Source organism: Callionymus lyra, chromosome 1, assembly GCF_982586985.1.
Source record: "Callionymus lyra chromosome 1, fCalLyr1.hap1.1, whole genome shotgun sequence".
Lineage (NCBI taxonomy): Eukaryota > Metazoa > Chordata > Actinopteri > Syngnathiformes > Callionymidae > Callionymus > Callionymus lyra.
This window is the reverse complement of record NC_141818.1, coordinates 5,337,173-5,353,193: the sequence shown is the minus strand read 5'-3', so window position 1 is coordinate 5,353,193 and position 16,021 is coordinate 5,337,173. Positions and strand designations below refer to the sequence as shown.

Here is a 16,021-nt window from a genome sequence, read left to right as displayed (position 1 = left end):
AGAGGTGGTGCAATCGGAGCTCAACCCTGAAGATCCAGGTCTCCACCCAGGCGGGAACAAAAGAGCCGGCAAACACCACTCCTGTCTCCACACAGTGAAGGGTGAGGCACATGTGTGTGTGTGTGTGTGTGTGTGTGTGTGTGTGTGTGTGTGTGTGTGTGTGTGTGTGTGTGTGTGTTCAGTCGCATCCATCACATCAAAGTCAAACACAGGTTCAAGAAAAAAAAAGGCAAAGGGTTCAGCCGAGATTCTGGTTAACCGTTAACCAGGTTATTAATCAGCTCCTCTCGAGTTCAGCGGGTGGTAAACGATAACTTTTCTCCGGAGAAGTTCAAGCTTCGATGATGAGACGCGAACATGGTTTTAATAACACGCCTGACACTCGTCGAGAAAGTGCTATTCCTGCTCGTGGCGGCGGCTCGGCTTCACGCCGGTTGCGACACATTCTTAGGTCACACGGAGCGTCGGCAGGTAAACAAGGCTCTGGATGAACGAAGACCGGATTTCATGTTTAGTTTGAGAAGAAAATGTCAATTTTAAGATCAAGTTTAAGAGGATGAGCGGATGTGTTTAACTCCTTACAACTTGCTTTCTGAGCAGAGGGGTCGAAATAATAACAAAAATTCCATTAATATTAGTTATAAAATACATATTAAGTAACAAAAACATCTATAATGGAAAAAAGGGAAAGTCTATTAAATTGAAATTTAAAAATAGCTACAAAATAAATTTACAATAATGACCTAGGCAAAGATAAGTGACTTTTATTGCAGTAGTTCTTCGAATTGAAAAGGTAACTATACTGTAAGAAATTAAGAAATTGAAAATAAATATTTCTATAAAAGTGTCTCTAGGAAAAAAAACCCATACAAAAACACAATCAATTTGCAAACATTAAAAACAGGTATGTGTTTGAAAATAAACATGATTATCTTTTTTCCTAAATAATATTTTTGTCTCATGAGACAAATCTGTAAGAAATAATGTTATTTTTTAAATAGGAGTTGAAAAATAAGGTATCTCTAAGAAATAAACGTACAAAAACGCAATGAATTTGTAGTTATTAACAACAGGAATGTTTAAAAATAACATGAACAAAAAATGTCTACAGTTTCACACTGATGGATCGGAGAAGTGGAGTCAGGGCACCAGTAGGGGGCAGTAATGCAGTGGAGTACTTAGTACTTAATAAGTATTTAACTTCTTAAACTGAAAGTCATACAAGACATGTACACATTCATAGCTTACCAGTTAAAACTAAGCTCTTAGCCACATAAAATGACTCAGTTCAAGTTTGACACGTTACATTTAAAAAAGTGAACACAAAAGTGTGTGTTGTGTTTTAACCGTTGTGCGTTTCTCACCCGTGGCCAGGAAGCGATGGGCGGCGAGCAGCAGCTGAGGAGAAATCTTGACTTTGGATTCGGTCTCGTGTTTAAACGCAGAGAAATCCCTCTTGTTCTTGTTGTGAGCCACTTTCTTCCGGTTGCGGTTGTCGGCTTTAGAGAGAGACGACACACACACACACACACACACACACACACACGTAAAGATCAAAACCCACCGATGAAGTCCAGACCCGCGTCCCTCATCCACTCACTGTAAAGATCCGACTCGTCCAGGATCTCGGACTTGATGATTTCCTCGATCACGTCCTCCAGGGTGACCAGACCCACCACCTCGTAGAACGGGTCGCCTTCGCCCTCGCTGTTCACCATCTGCACGATGGCCAGGTGGGACTTCCCTGAAACCAGAGTTTCCTGTTAACGCTGTTTAAGGAAAAGAGTGAAGAACTGACTCAACGCTCGACATGAATCACAAACGATGAAATCAGAAATAAAAGTGAAACCACAAGATGAATCTTCGGAAATGAAACAGTGATTTGTCATAGGAGCTGGAGAGAAGAGGAGGACAGGCAGGTGATTGGAGGTGAAGAAGAGAGTGAAGGCAGGGTGGACACGAGTCGCAGCAAAAGTTTAACAAACGCTGTTTTGAATTAGCATCGTTATTATTTTATAACCATTTTATATTGAATTTAAAAGAAAACAAATGAAAAAATATTGAATTTAGAACATGTATCTTTGAATGATTGGAAATAGAATATCAAACTCAAACTCAATTTTCAATAATTATTGAATCTTATAATATAAAATGTATTTAATTAAATTATCCCCCAATAATAATTAAATGCTTAAAAACACATTCCAGTTTAAAATAATAATAATTAAAGTTTCAAAGAAATGATGGAAATGATATACTTCCTTCACTGAAGTGACCTATGAAGAGTTTTTCCTCCAACTGAAAGCGATGTTTAGAAAAATATAATTGCTTTGTGTTTACATTTTAAAAGTTTATTTTCAGTAGGCATTATTGGTAGTGTTTGGAGGAGCAATTTTGATTTGTAATACCATTAAAAAATATATCACACAAATCTTTATCGGGCAATTTTTTAATTCGAATTATTCTTTCATGGTTTCGTGGAAACAGTCATGTTGAAGATAGAGCTGAGCCAAAAGGCAAAGCTCCTCAGCGACCAGTACATTTTCTACTCTCACCTTCGGTCAAAAGATTTGTCGTGAAGAAAAACTAAATCTCTTCAGCCGAACTTCAACATCAACCGTTTTTTGACGCCACGACAGTTTTGTGTTTTCTCGCCTCGTCTCTCTGAACGCGAGTCGCTGGACGACGTGTTCGTCTGGATCTCCTCGAACACGTGAACACAAACACAAAAGTCTACTTCGCCTCCCGATAACAGCTGAGCTCCAACAATAACTCTCCGCTCCACTTATAGCCTTGTTAATGTGCAGAGGTCGGCGGCGAGGACGGCGCTCTGGACTTTGGCCAGGGCTGGAGGGAGTGCTCAGGTGAACGACTCCAGCGCTCACCAATGTGCAGATGGCGCCGGCGTCAACCTTGAATTATTGATGCCGGTGCCGGGAAGAGGCGCTCCGAGGATCTCTGGAGGGGTCCGAGCCCCCCCTGGATGATCGTCGCCCGGTCGGGGGGCTCAGTCGAGCGACTTGTTAATAATCGCAACGATCTTAGTTCATGAAGAAGTTTTGATTTACACTAACTTTGGAAACAACGGATCAAACCTTTTACCTACTAAAACATCATAAAATCATTATATTTATGATTATAAAATGATGTAAAACATTTACTTCAACAAGAACCTTCTGAACAAACAAATGTGTCTGAGATAATGATCACGGATTTAATCAGGAATATTTTCATTTTCATTTAAATCTCAGAATGACGTTTTAACAGTAAGAAAAAATCTCAGTCAGCATCCTTTTATTTTGTTATAAAACTTATTTTGTGGCGTGTAAATGTATTTTAAGGAGTCCATATTGTAACCAACAAAGTGCAAGGGATGACAAAGTGCAAATATAAAGAACATTGATCAAAGGAAATACCACATACAATAGAAAACATCATCCTTTTATTTCGCTCCTGCTCCCAAATTGAGAATTATAAAGTGTAACAGCACGAGTTATCTGTTGATACAAATGTTGTGTAGTAGACTTTACTATATTGGTCAAAATATCCATGTTGAGATTTTTTCTCCCTTTTTTATTGATTGTTTTTACTTACTATAGTAGTAAAGTACGGGCATATACATTATTCAAGGGTGTAAGAAAATATCAATACACTTTTTTTTCACAATACTGTATCAATATTCAATAGCACTGTATTGATTTTTTTAAAATTAACAAATAACATGCAAATTATTTACTTCATTTCAACTTTAAAATAAAAATGCAGATCTCCTGTCGTCCTCTTCACATTACTGCCAATAAAGTTGTTTCTGATTCTCTGTTAGAGTTCAGTGGACGTTAAGTATTTAAAATCATTATGTATTTCCTACAATATCTCAGTTTTACTGCAATTACATTTTTTCTTTAATTTTAATTACATTTATTATAATTAATTTAATTTTCTACCGCTTTATCCCTTAAGGGGGTCGCGGGGAGACTGGAACCTATCCCAGTTTCACTGGGCGAGAGGCAGGGGACACCCTGGACAGGACGCCAGTCTGTCGCTGGGCACACAAAGACAGACAACTATTCACACACACACTCATACCTATGGACAATTTCCCAAAGATCTCAATCAACTTTAATCAATCAACTGTATGTTTTTGGACTGTGGGAGGAAACCGGAGTGCCCGGAGTAAACCAACGCAACACGGTGAGAACATACAAATTATTAAAAAAAGAAATACAATCAATACAAACCCCATTTGAATGAGCTGAGCCAGGATTAAAAGATAGCGTTTGAAATAGTTTGGACGATCTATTTATAATGAAGCTTGCCCACAACATTTTGAAGAACATCAAACCCACCTTTGAATCCAAATCGCCAACTTATCAAAAAATATAAAAAGGTTATTTATTGTTTTCATTATTTATTAGTAATTGTATGTTGCCACCACAAACAACGGTTGTGTTGATAAAGGTTGTTACGAGTGTGTGATTGTGTGTCGAGCGTTCGCCGCACATGATAATGAGTCCATTGAAGCTCCAGAGCCGCGGAGATGAAAGAACACTTGTGTCTCCATGAGGACGGCGTCTCAACCAGTCATGGAAATAGCTCTTTGTGTACATGTGAGACTCCCAGTGGAGGCGAGTCAATATTTCAGAGGAAGCGGGGACCCCCGGGGGACATACTTACGCCGGACCCCGAGTTACTGCGAGCCACCCGGGAGTTGATCCTCTCTCCTCCTGAGCCCACGAACACTCAAGCTGCTGGTCGTCTGACCCGGACCTCAGATCACAAGCGGCTCCGGCGGAGTGTTTTTAAAATAGTCTCGTAACACAAGCTGTATTTGTCGCAAAACACACACTCGGGTGGCGAAGAAAACACTGAGCAGCAGGAACTTAAACACACAGAGTCGGATGAAGATGTGTAAAGTATGAGCCTGAGAAACTTGTCACTCACTTCTGTGTTGAGTAAGAAAAATATAAACATAAATACAAATATATATAAATATGTTTTTATTCCACAACAACGTATTTATAGATCAACAGCACTTTATCAAAGTTTTTTTTTTTTTTAAAGTTTTGGCTTTCATTATAATAATATCAGAATCTTTTATTGCCAGTGTTGTTAATAAAAGAATAAAATAATATTTTAAAAAAACAATAAGAAATAGAAAAACACAATGACAGCATATTTATTATTCATTGAATTTATACTACAATACTTACTTTTTTTTTTTTTGTTTATTTATAATTAACATGTATATATTCACGGCGTTTGTTAATTTTTGTGTTGCTATTAAATTCCAGGCCAATAGATGGCAGTCATCACTTTCCTCCACAGGCTAAGGAACAATGAAACCGTATGAGGTTTCGCTGTTGACTGAGGACGAGAGGATACAGTGGACTCCGGCAGCTTTTAAAGCTGATGTTTGGACATATTTTGGTGACGACTGAGGACGAGAGGATACAGTCGACTCCGGCAGCTTTTAAAGCTGATGTTTGGACATATTTTGGTGACGACTGAGGACGAGAGGATACAGTTGACTCCGGCAGCTTTTAAAGCTGATGTTTGGACATATTTTGGTGACGACTGAGGACGAGAGGATACAGTCGACTCTAGCATCTTTTAAAGTTGATGTTTGGTCATATTTTAGTTTCAAAACAAACAAAAGCAGTTACGACTTCGTCAAGAGTCATGTGGTCTGTAAATTCTGCAACACCAAAGTCAAGTACTCAACAGTACTACAGATATATACTTGTTACTACAATATCACGATACATCGTATCTTTGCCCCTGTTTAGTGAAATGTATTGTATTGCCAGACTCTTGCCAGAACATGGGCTTATTGTTATATGAATGAATTTTGAATGAGTTTATTTTTCTTTTTAACTTAAAAAAATATATATACTAACAGATCATCCGTTCTTATTTATTCTTTCCTTCTCATATATTTTCTTTCTTTTGGCTTCAGATCCTCACAGCAGTCACAGACTATAAACCCAGACCAGATTGACCAGTTCTGAGCACAAACGTCCGGAGTTACATGGACCTGAACGACCACTAAAAGTTTTAAGTTGGATGCAACACAAAAATCTGTCTTATGCTAAAGTGAAGGATCACCTTCTATGCTGATGATAAAGTGATATATAGTGATGGGTAGGGAGAGTAAGAAGAAGAAACAAGGAAGTCAGATAAAGATTCCGTGTCCACTGTGTCTATATTCCCAGCGGGTCATGTGACCTCGGGCTCCTCCGTCACCGGCGTGTTTGTTGACATGAAACATCGGCGACAAAAAAGACGAGGTGGCTAAATGTGCGAGAAAGGAATTCCAATCGCATACCGCCCACGCACAAACACAGCCGGACGCATAGAAGCGTCGCCGCCGCCGCCGACATCAAAACACGGGGATGAGACAAAAATGTGCAAATATGCAGGCGAACAACAAAAAAGATGTTGTGTTGTGTCGCACACCTGCCCTGGCGCCGAGGGGATCAGCCGACGCTTTAAAACCCTCGCTCCAAGATCGGTTGTCGTAACAATGCTGACGAGTGATTTCAAGACATCTACAACTTTGAGGAACACAAAAACTGCCACATCGGCACATGGTGTCACGAGAGCAACAGAACCAGACGCACCGAAAGAATACGTCCTTGAAAGTCACTTTATTTGTCATCAATTTTCTCCTCCTGTTTGCTGCACGACCCCTTCAGGGGCTTCTTAAGATCCTCTTAGAGTCGTCAGCTGACAGGAGTGTGAGCGGAAGAACACACGAGGTTGTGCGTTTAAGACGAATCACAAGGTGACTCAGAGATTACACATTTACTACTCGATCACCTTTAAAACGTTTTATGTACGACGTTGTGTTTGTGTTACAGCCAGAAAGATAGAAAGACAACATGGGATTTGAAAAGCACTCAAATAATGCAACTATTGAGCTGTTCTCCTCCTACAAATTTCATGCGATTTTAACCAATCAAACTTTTATCAATTCGGCTCGTTAAAGAAATGAGGGTATGTTTTAGCTTTCTTTTATCTCTTAAACTCTTTCTTCTATTCCTTTTTTTCAATCTCTTTTATTCACCATTCACTTGGATGGGAAAAATCTCGTAATTCACCTCCTTTCACTTTGACCTTCAGGAACATTCATCTACTCACACCTAGAAACTTCATTCATACTTTAAAAACACTCTAATCTACTTACTACTACTAATACTTCTACTTACACTACTAATTCTACGACTACTTCCACTACTAATTCCACTTGTACTTTTACTACTAATCTTACAACTGCTTTTACTAATTCAACTTCTTCTTTTACTACTCATTCTACTTCTATTACTTATTCTACTTCTCCCACTGCTAATACTTCTTCTACTCCCAACACTACTACATCTTCTACTCCCACTACTACTTCTTCTACTTCTACTACTCCTGCTACTACTACTTATTCTACTTCTAATACACCCACTATTAATAATAATTCTACTTTTACTACTCCAACTACTTCTACTACTCCAACAGCCACTTCTACTAATAATTCTACTTTTACTACTACAACTACTTATACTACTCCCACTACTACTACTTATTCTACTTCTACTACAGCCACTAATACCACTACTACTACTACAACTTCAACTTTTTTCTTCTTCTCAACCTTTTTCACTTTATTTCACCGTTTTCACATCAGTCTTTCTTCTTTATGCCATGTGACCAAATTCCCAAAAGAGATCTCCAGATCAAAATAGTCCATCAATCCATCATTTCAACTATTTCTCATTTTTACTTTGAATACTAACACTTTCTAGCATTTCAGATCACAGATTCAGCAGATTCAGCATTTTTCTTCTGGAAATGCAAACGTTCTAGTTATAAGAGGGAAATTCAAATCTCATCTGTTTTTCTTCTGCCTGACTAAAGGTCAGGTCGCAGGGGCAGCAGCTGGAGGGAAGAGGCCCAGGAATGGGTCGGAGACTGTAGTTCATCAACTTATAAACAGGCCTTGTTATTGCAAAGAAACATGAGTTAACACAGCACATTAGCACCACTGTGCTAATGGCTACAATTACAAATCAATTGTGAGAAACTCTGTCGAAGCATTCATGCGTCAGAGATCAGAGAAAATTAGAATTGGGAACAAAAAGAAAGTTTTTTTTAGAGAAGGGGTTTCAAGAGTAAAATTAGATTCATGTTCTCCTCAAACAAGTCTTTCCTCATGTAGAGAGAATCCTGTCGTCATCCGGCTTCCTCTCCAAACCTTTCATGGTCACAGAGTTTCACTCCGAGCTCGTGAATCACCAAAGTCGTGGAGGGAGATTTCGTCGCCTGTTTATGTGTCGCTTCACTGGAACTATCGATGCCTCCATGACTCGTTTTGGGTGAAAAGTGGGAAAATAAGACGGTTTCAGAGTCTGATGGAATAATTGATGAATTGTATTTGATTTGTACCGATATAAATGTTAGTATTTACATCAACCATAGTTTTATTTTCCAAGTGTCCACTGTTTAGGTTAATGATGCTTTAGTTTGGGCTGTTGCTCCTAAGCTTTGGAACAATCTTCCTCTCTCTTTGCGCCTGATGGAGTCTACTGACTCCTTTAAGAAACATCTTAAGACTTTTCTATTTGTTCAGGCTTTTCCTTGAATTTCTCGAACTCCTGTGTTGTTCTCGGTGTTGTCTTGATCTTTGAAGTATGTACTGTTTTGAGTATTGTTTTGATTGTTAAAGCGCTTTGTGACCCTGGTCTCGAAAAGCGCTATATAAATATATATTACTTACTTACTTACAAGCTAAATAGAAAACTAGTAGGAATAAGATAAAGTGAAAAGCACTTCAAAAAAAATCGAAGAATCCTTTTTACTCTAATAGATCATTATATTATGTAAAATGTTTAAATACAAAAAAAGTGATATTTGGAATGAATAGAGTAACAAAAAAGTGAGTATTGAGGATTTTTTTAAATTAATGTTTAAATATTGTAAGATAAAAATACCGTAATATATAAATATATAATTACATTTTTATATAAATATATATTTAAAAAAAAGTTGAAAGTTGAAAAAGAATCATGGAAAATATGATAATTTGAACTGAAACTTTTAGTAATTAAAACACAAATAAGAAAATAAATGAAGGAAAAAAGTATATTAAAAAGTATTAAAAAAGCATTTTTTTTTATTTATTTTTTTAAACTTTTTATCTTAACAAAAAAATACATACATTTAAAAAAAATGAAAGTCATGTTATCAGGAATAACTTTTTTTGAAAATGCAATAGATCCACTAATGAGAAAATATATACTTTAGGAAAATACATTTTTAAAAAGAGGTTATTTTGCTTTATCTTTGCATGTTCATGAAATTTTAAGAAACCACAATTTTATTTCATAAAGTTAGAAATAAATGTGGAAAAGATGATGATTGGAACTGAGAGAAAAAAATAAAACCACAGATAAGAATAATAGTTTGATTATCAGGGGGGGAAGAACTAATTGAGTTTTTAGAGATTTTCTGAAATAATTAAACGAAAAATAATCAATCAAATGAATGTCAAAGCAAAACATAAATGTATCATAATATACAAATGTAAGAAAACGGTACAAAGATGAATATAGTGGCGTCACTTCTCTGTATGCAGATAAACATGTGGATTATTTGGATACATTTGTAAAGTTCTGCTAAAAGATTGAAACTGATTGAAAGATTTTTGATCGGGTCTGTTACAGAAACTTATCATCTAATGGATATTAAAGTATTGTTAAAGAAGAAACTGAAGAGCTGAAGAGCAGAAGAAGAAACAACACAAGTTCACTCAGAGTTAATGATTCGCTCAAAACCATAAACAATCATTCATTACTTCAACCATATACAGGGTCAACATTTATGTTCGCCGCGGAAAGGTTGGTCTGGTGTAAGATTTATTATCCATCAGAGTGTGTGTATATATTGCAGTAGTATACATTGCATATGTGTGTGCAGGGTGTGTCGCTGGTGTGTGTTTGCGAGGGTGTGTGCGGCAGGAGTGCAAAGCTCAGAGTACATATGATAAAATAAGGAAGTCTCATGATGTTGGAATGTGTCGAGAGTGGGTTTTTTTCCGCCATTTTTTAAAAGCTCGACTTCCTTTTTCCAACTGTTTTTCACTTTCAAAGAAAAGGTTCAACACATATAATACTAATATGTAAATAGGATTCAAGTTTGACGATCAGGATCGACGATCGTGATTTCTTCTGCTGCTTCCGCTGCATTAGAATCTAGCTCTGGTCACGTGACTTCCCCAAACACTCTCAGCGTTTCTATCATTTCTGCTTTCGCCCTTTTCCACTGATGAGAACCATCATTAAACTTTCATGACGTCCAACGCCATGTTTCCTCCCAGACCTTCTGGAAAGGTCGCGCTGACTGAGATGTCACACACACACACACGCACACGCACACGCACACGCACACGCACACGCACACGCACACGCACACGCACACGCACACGCACACGCACACGCACGCACACACACACACACAAGTGTTTTGATATCAACCCTCACGTAAAGGATCTCGGCGGACCCGACGAGTTCAAGAAAACCGCCGTAAGAAAAACATTATGACACGCGGCTGGATGCCGTCGCCGTGGCAACCGGAGCCAGGCAGCAGCAGCAGCAGCAGCAGCAGCAACAGCGAGTGGAACTTCAGAGGTGGGTGGGGGTGTGAGAAGCGAGGTGGGGGTCCGGTGGGCTGTAGGTTAGCACGCCAGTGACCCAGCGTGAGACCGGGGATACAGGTTTGGGAAAGTGTTATGTAACCTTGAAAAAAAAAAAAAATCTATTCAGCCAAAACATTACGACCACCAGAGTCGTGCAGGAGATGATACTGAAGTGGAGGCGTTGCAGCAGTGGGCAGTACTTATGGAAAGTGGACGTGGTTACAGTAAAATACATCTGTATTTAACATGGATCGACACTTGGCAGAAACAGACTCTCGGCTGAAGATGTCAAGTCATCCTCGCTGCTGCTGCTGGATCGATGTGAGATGAAGGAAGGATGGAGACCGTTATTCATGATCAGGAGAACATCTGAAGTCTCACTCCCTCTCAGTGAACTGTCATTCATTGCATGACGCCATACATTATTGGAAATGTATTTTTTAGATCCCGATTAAATGTCTTTAATTACACGTGTGTGTAAGTAAATCAGTGCCATCAGAATATTCAATATAACATTTTAAACATATAGAAATGTTTGTTTTTTAACAATTTAGTTTCATTATTCTATTTCTTTGAATGTTCTGTATTTTCTTTATTAATAACTTGATTAAAATATTAAAAGAATCATTTCATTTTGATAGTTTTTATTTACAAAATATATTTTTACAGTGCTGCCAGACAATACGAAAAGAGTACTGAGCTACTTGATCAATGATTGTCGCTCGGTACTCTTTTGGTATGTATTACCAACATTTTCATAGTGAAAGTAAAAGGCTACTAAATAAAAAATGGAATTTTCAACTTTATTTTGAATTATTGGAATGTGAACGTCATCCTATTTTTTAAATTCAACTTTTCCAAAATTAAAATTAAATGAAATATTTGAATATACAAATTATTGAATTTGTTTACTTTACTACTTAAAAAATCATTAAAAAGCACGACATTTCATAGAAATCCAATATTCTTATGGCACTTATATACTTCCATAGGACTGTGTAACTCTTGACTGCAGGTGCATCTGCTCTGTGTTTGGATTGTAAAAATAGGCAAATCCTGACACCTGGTCACCATTAAACGTCAAAACACCGACAAAAATGCAAACTTTTCAAGCTGGAAAGGCCCACGAAAGTTTGGCGAACACGACTCGACGGAGACGTTTGCTCTTAAATCGTGAGCCTGCGAGGATGTTCCAGCGCTCAGCCTCCGCAGATCGTTGCCTAAACCTCCCACCTTCGACCATCCAACACAGAGCAGCATCGCAGCCGAGCGCTGCAGCAGCTCCAGACTCCAGTGCAGCAGCCGGAGGTGATGGTTTGTTTGCTTTGGCAGAGGAAGGTTGGTCCGCGTGGTGCGACAACAACCTTGGGAGAAGAAAAATAAACTCCACGTGTGAGCGCAGACAGTGTTTTCCAGACGAGATAGGAGGCAAGAGAAGTGTTTTCACACAATCACAACTATTTTGATGGAGGCTGTTGTTGAGGCTGCCGAGTTATTATTAAAGTGGAAAAACACGAATGTACTAGTGTTTTGTTTTTTTCTTCCTTTTGGTCTAAATCAGCAAACAACTCTTCTTCTTCTCCAACACCGTCTCTCCTTTCTGAACCATTCTTTCCCGACATCCGTCGTGTCTCTACGTCCACATCTATCACTGATACACTTATTATCACTGATATAATCATGAAAAATGAATATTAGACGTATTGTATAAATGGTTAAAAAAAATATTAACAATGAGATATTATTTTTACAATTTGTTATTGATATTCAACATCATTGCATTACACTTTTTAATTAATTTTAATGAATATCATCTGAATTGTCTATAAAATCAAATATTTACATTGTTAAATTTACAATTGCAGTGCAAATATTAGAAATATTAAACTTCCAGCCGCAGTCATAACGTCCTCCGCAGCTGCGGAAACAATGAAATCCTGCGAGATCCCGCTAATGACTGAGGACAAGAGGATACAGTCGACTCCAGCAGCTTTTAAAGCCGATCTTTAGACATATTTAGGTTTAAAACAAATGAAAGCAGAACATTGTTCATTTTTGTGTTATCATATAACTGCGGCCGCTAGATGGCAGGAGTCGTAACCACTCCGCAGTTAAAGGAACAATGAAATCAAGTAGTTTCCCGGCGATGACTGAGGATGAGAGGATACAGGGACTCCAGCAGCTTCTAAAGCTGATGTTTGTTCATATTTTCAAGACAAATGAAAGCAGTTACGACTTCATCAAGAGTCATGGAGTCTCTAAATTCTGCCAGAGTCAAGTACTAGACAATACTACACATATATATACTCGTTACTACAGTATCAGATGGTAGAGTGGTTGCCTGCAGTCCAAAAGGTTGCAGGTTCAATCCCAGCTCCAGACAAGCTTGTGTCGTTGTGTCCCTGAGCAAGACACTTCACCCTGATTGCTCCTGATGGTGAACTTGGCGCAAGTGTGCAGCCTACTCACACAGTATGTGTGAATGGTTGAATTTCCCCTCGCGGGACTAATAAGGGATTCGAAAAAAATCACAATATATTGTTGCCTTTGTATAGTGAGACATATCGCCAGATTCTGGAAAATACACCACAATACGGACAATACCACAGTTTTTGTCTGTAAACATTATGTAAGCTTTATATGCTCTGAGGTGTTTATGTATTTGTTACGTTTTTGTTGTACCTTTATAAACTTGATATTAGCGACACATGAAGATTCATCAACGGGACTCAACCAGAGAAGGTGTCAATACAAGTCCAGTTCTACAGCCCCTCAAGCGACTCGGATTATTCTGGTCCATTGACCATTATTAGAAGAACCAAAGTCACAGGTCACTATATCAGGAGCTTATTGGTGAATTATTAAACATTAGGTTATCAGCACATATCAGTACACATCAGTACACGCTATACCATTGTAAATAAAGCAGCGATATCTTGGTTAATATGTATCAGTTTATCTATCCAATCTCTTTCAACTGGATATGAAACAGTCTGACAAAAGGGCAACACTTGACAACATAGTCTCTGTAAATAAAGTTGATCCAAATCTGGAAACTTTTAAGAAACTAGATTCAGTAGTTTTTACTGAGCGAGTCAGAGTCAAACACCTATCGTATGGTTGTCTCGAGATAAAAGTAGATCAATGATATGATGACCTAAATAGATGTTGGTGTTTATACATGATGAGAAGATTATTGACTTTAACAATCCTACAGAGAGTTGTTAGAAGAGTTTAACTCAGGTTGAAGGGAAGGAATTTGATCGAAGAACGAAAAGACAATAATAGAATCTGCCTCATCCTCCCTGTTGATACCGAGTTGCATATATTAAACAAAATAAAAGTTTGTCAATAGCAACGATTAGCATGTAATTTACTTTCCACCTAACTAAACCTTGTGAAAGTGCAGCCCTTTGACTGTATTTATGTGGCCCTCACGAGTTCAAAGTAATTATTTCTATTATTCATTACTTGTCTCTCAATATGAATTAATGGTTTTTATGAATATACTGAATATAAAAGGGTAAAAGGCGCTTTCATATACATGTATTTAAATACATTTTCTATGAAACACAATACAAATAATACATGTAACAAGTTTGGCTCGATTTTATAACATGATTACTACTTTTCGCTCCGTTATTTTTGAATAAAAGCGATAAATGTGGCCCCTGAGGAAATTGAACTGCACACCCCTGCACTAGATGATGTATGCGAAGGAAAAATATCGGAGACACAAGATTTTTCGGGATATTGAAACAGTAAAAAGACAGATCAATAACAAATAAAACACACACCGTACGACTTAACAGGAAGTAGAAACTGAATATGATGGATTTGATCAAATGGAAAATAAGTTTTAGTTTCTTATTGCATTAGAAAAGGTCACTCACCTTTCTTGAACTCGGCCAGCATGGAGTCCAGCTTGGTGTCGTGGAACACGAAGTGAACCGGGTGGTTGTAGAACTTGGTGACGGTCTTGAGCGTGGTGCAGTCGTCCGGGTCCACGAACGCCAGGTCCTTGACGAACAGGATGTCCACGATGTTGGACCTCTCGCCCTCGTAGACCGGTATCCTGGTGTAGCCGCTCTCCATGATCTCCGACATGGTGTTGAAGTCCAGCACGGCGTCGTTGTGGATCATGAAGCAGTTGGTGAGCGACGTCATGACGTCCTCCACCGTCTTGGTCCGGAGCTCCAGCGCGCCCTGGATCATGTTGAGCTCCTCCTTCACCAGGTCGTTGTACGGCTCCGTCACCTTCAGCATCTCCACCAGCTTCTCCCGGTTGTAGACCGTACCGATCTCCTGGCCCAGGACGCAGTCCAGGATCTTGCTGATGGGCCAGGAGAGGGGGAACGTCAGCAGCATGAACAGCTTGGTGACCATGATGGTGTTGGCGCCGACGGCCAGCCCGTGTCTGGAGCACAAGGCTTGGGGGACGATTTCACCGAAGATGACGATCCCCACCGTGGACGCCACCACGGCGCCGAACCCGGAGTTGGTGAGGTCGTCCAGCAGGATGGTCAGGGTGGTGTTGACCAGGACGTTGCCGAGGAGCAGCGAGCACAGCAGGTAGTTCCCCTTCCTGCGGATGGGCTCGATCTTCCGGGCGTACTTCTTCTCCTTCTCGGTGCCACAGCTCTGGACGATGCGGAGCTCCATGGGGTCCAGGGCCATCAGGCCCAGGTTGAGTCCGCTGAACATGCCGGACAGCACCAGCAGGAAGGAGATGAGGATCACCTGCAGCCAGATGGGCAGCAGGGACTTCTTCACCTCCACCACCCGCAGCCGGCCGTCCTTCTCGTCCAGCAGGTGCCAGCTCTCCTCGTCCACCTGCGTGTCCCGCAGACACAAGCCGAACACCTTCACCACCTCGGTCTTCCTCAGCTGCTTCAGCGTCACGCTCAGCACCCCGGAGGTGTGGAAGTTGCTCACCTCCATCAAGCCCTTCACCACCAGGTCCTTGGTGTGCTCGGGACAGGTCCTGTTCAGGGCCGCCGGGACAGCGCCGTGGTCGTCGTCCTCCTGCTCGCTGGAGTAAAGTTCCGCGAACCGGACGAGCTCCGAGCTGTTGGGGAACAAGTGGAGCCCGTAGAACCTGAGGAGGATGTTGCTCCCCTCGGTCACCTGAATAACCCCCTTCTCGGTGGTCTCGGCCGGCTTGTCGCTCCTCTCCAGCTTCATGCCGAGGATCCGAGTGTTGCCTCTCGGCTGCGGGACCGACGCCTCGCCGGTCCGGACGACTACGACCCACGACAACACTAGTAAAGTTAGCGAGAGTCTCCCTCCACTCCAGTCCACCGCCATGTTTGTTTCGCTGTCTGAGAGCGGGGGAACTTA

The 16,021-nt window shown here is 39.9% G+C and overlaps 1 protein-coding gene across 2 annotated transcripts in view; it reads right to left on the bottom strand.

Annotated features, from left to right (window-relative positions):
- cnnm4b (cyclin and CBS domain divalent metal cation transport mediator 4b) overlaps positions 1-16,021 on the bottom strand; it is a 34,813-nt gene extending 18,792 nt beyond the window's left edge. The window contains exons 1-3 of one of the 2 annotated variants that reach the window (XM_087789433.1): positions 14,575-16,021; positions 1,601-1,744; positions 1,365-1,499 (exon numbers count right to left, since the gene is read on the bottom strand). In XM_087789433.1, the coding sequence (XP_087645559.1) occupies positions 1,365-1,499; positions 1,601-1,744; positions 14,575-15,988 (1,693 nt within the window). In that variant the 5' untranslated portion in view covers positions 15,989-16,021. The remainder of the gene's footprint in view (positions 1-1,364; positions 1,500-1,600; positions 1,745-14,574) is intronic. The other variant, XM_087789443.1, reaches the window with a different exon arrangement.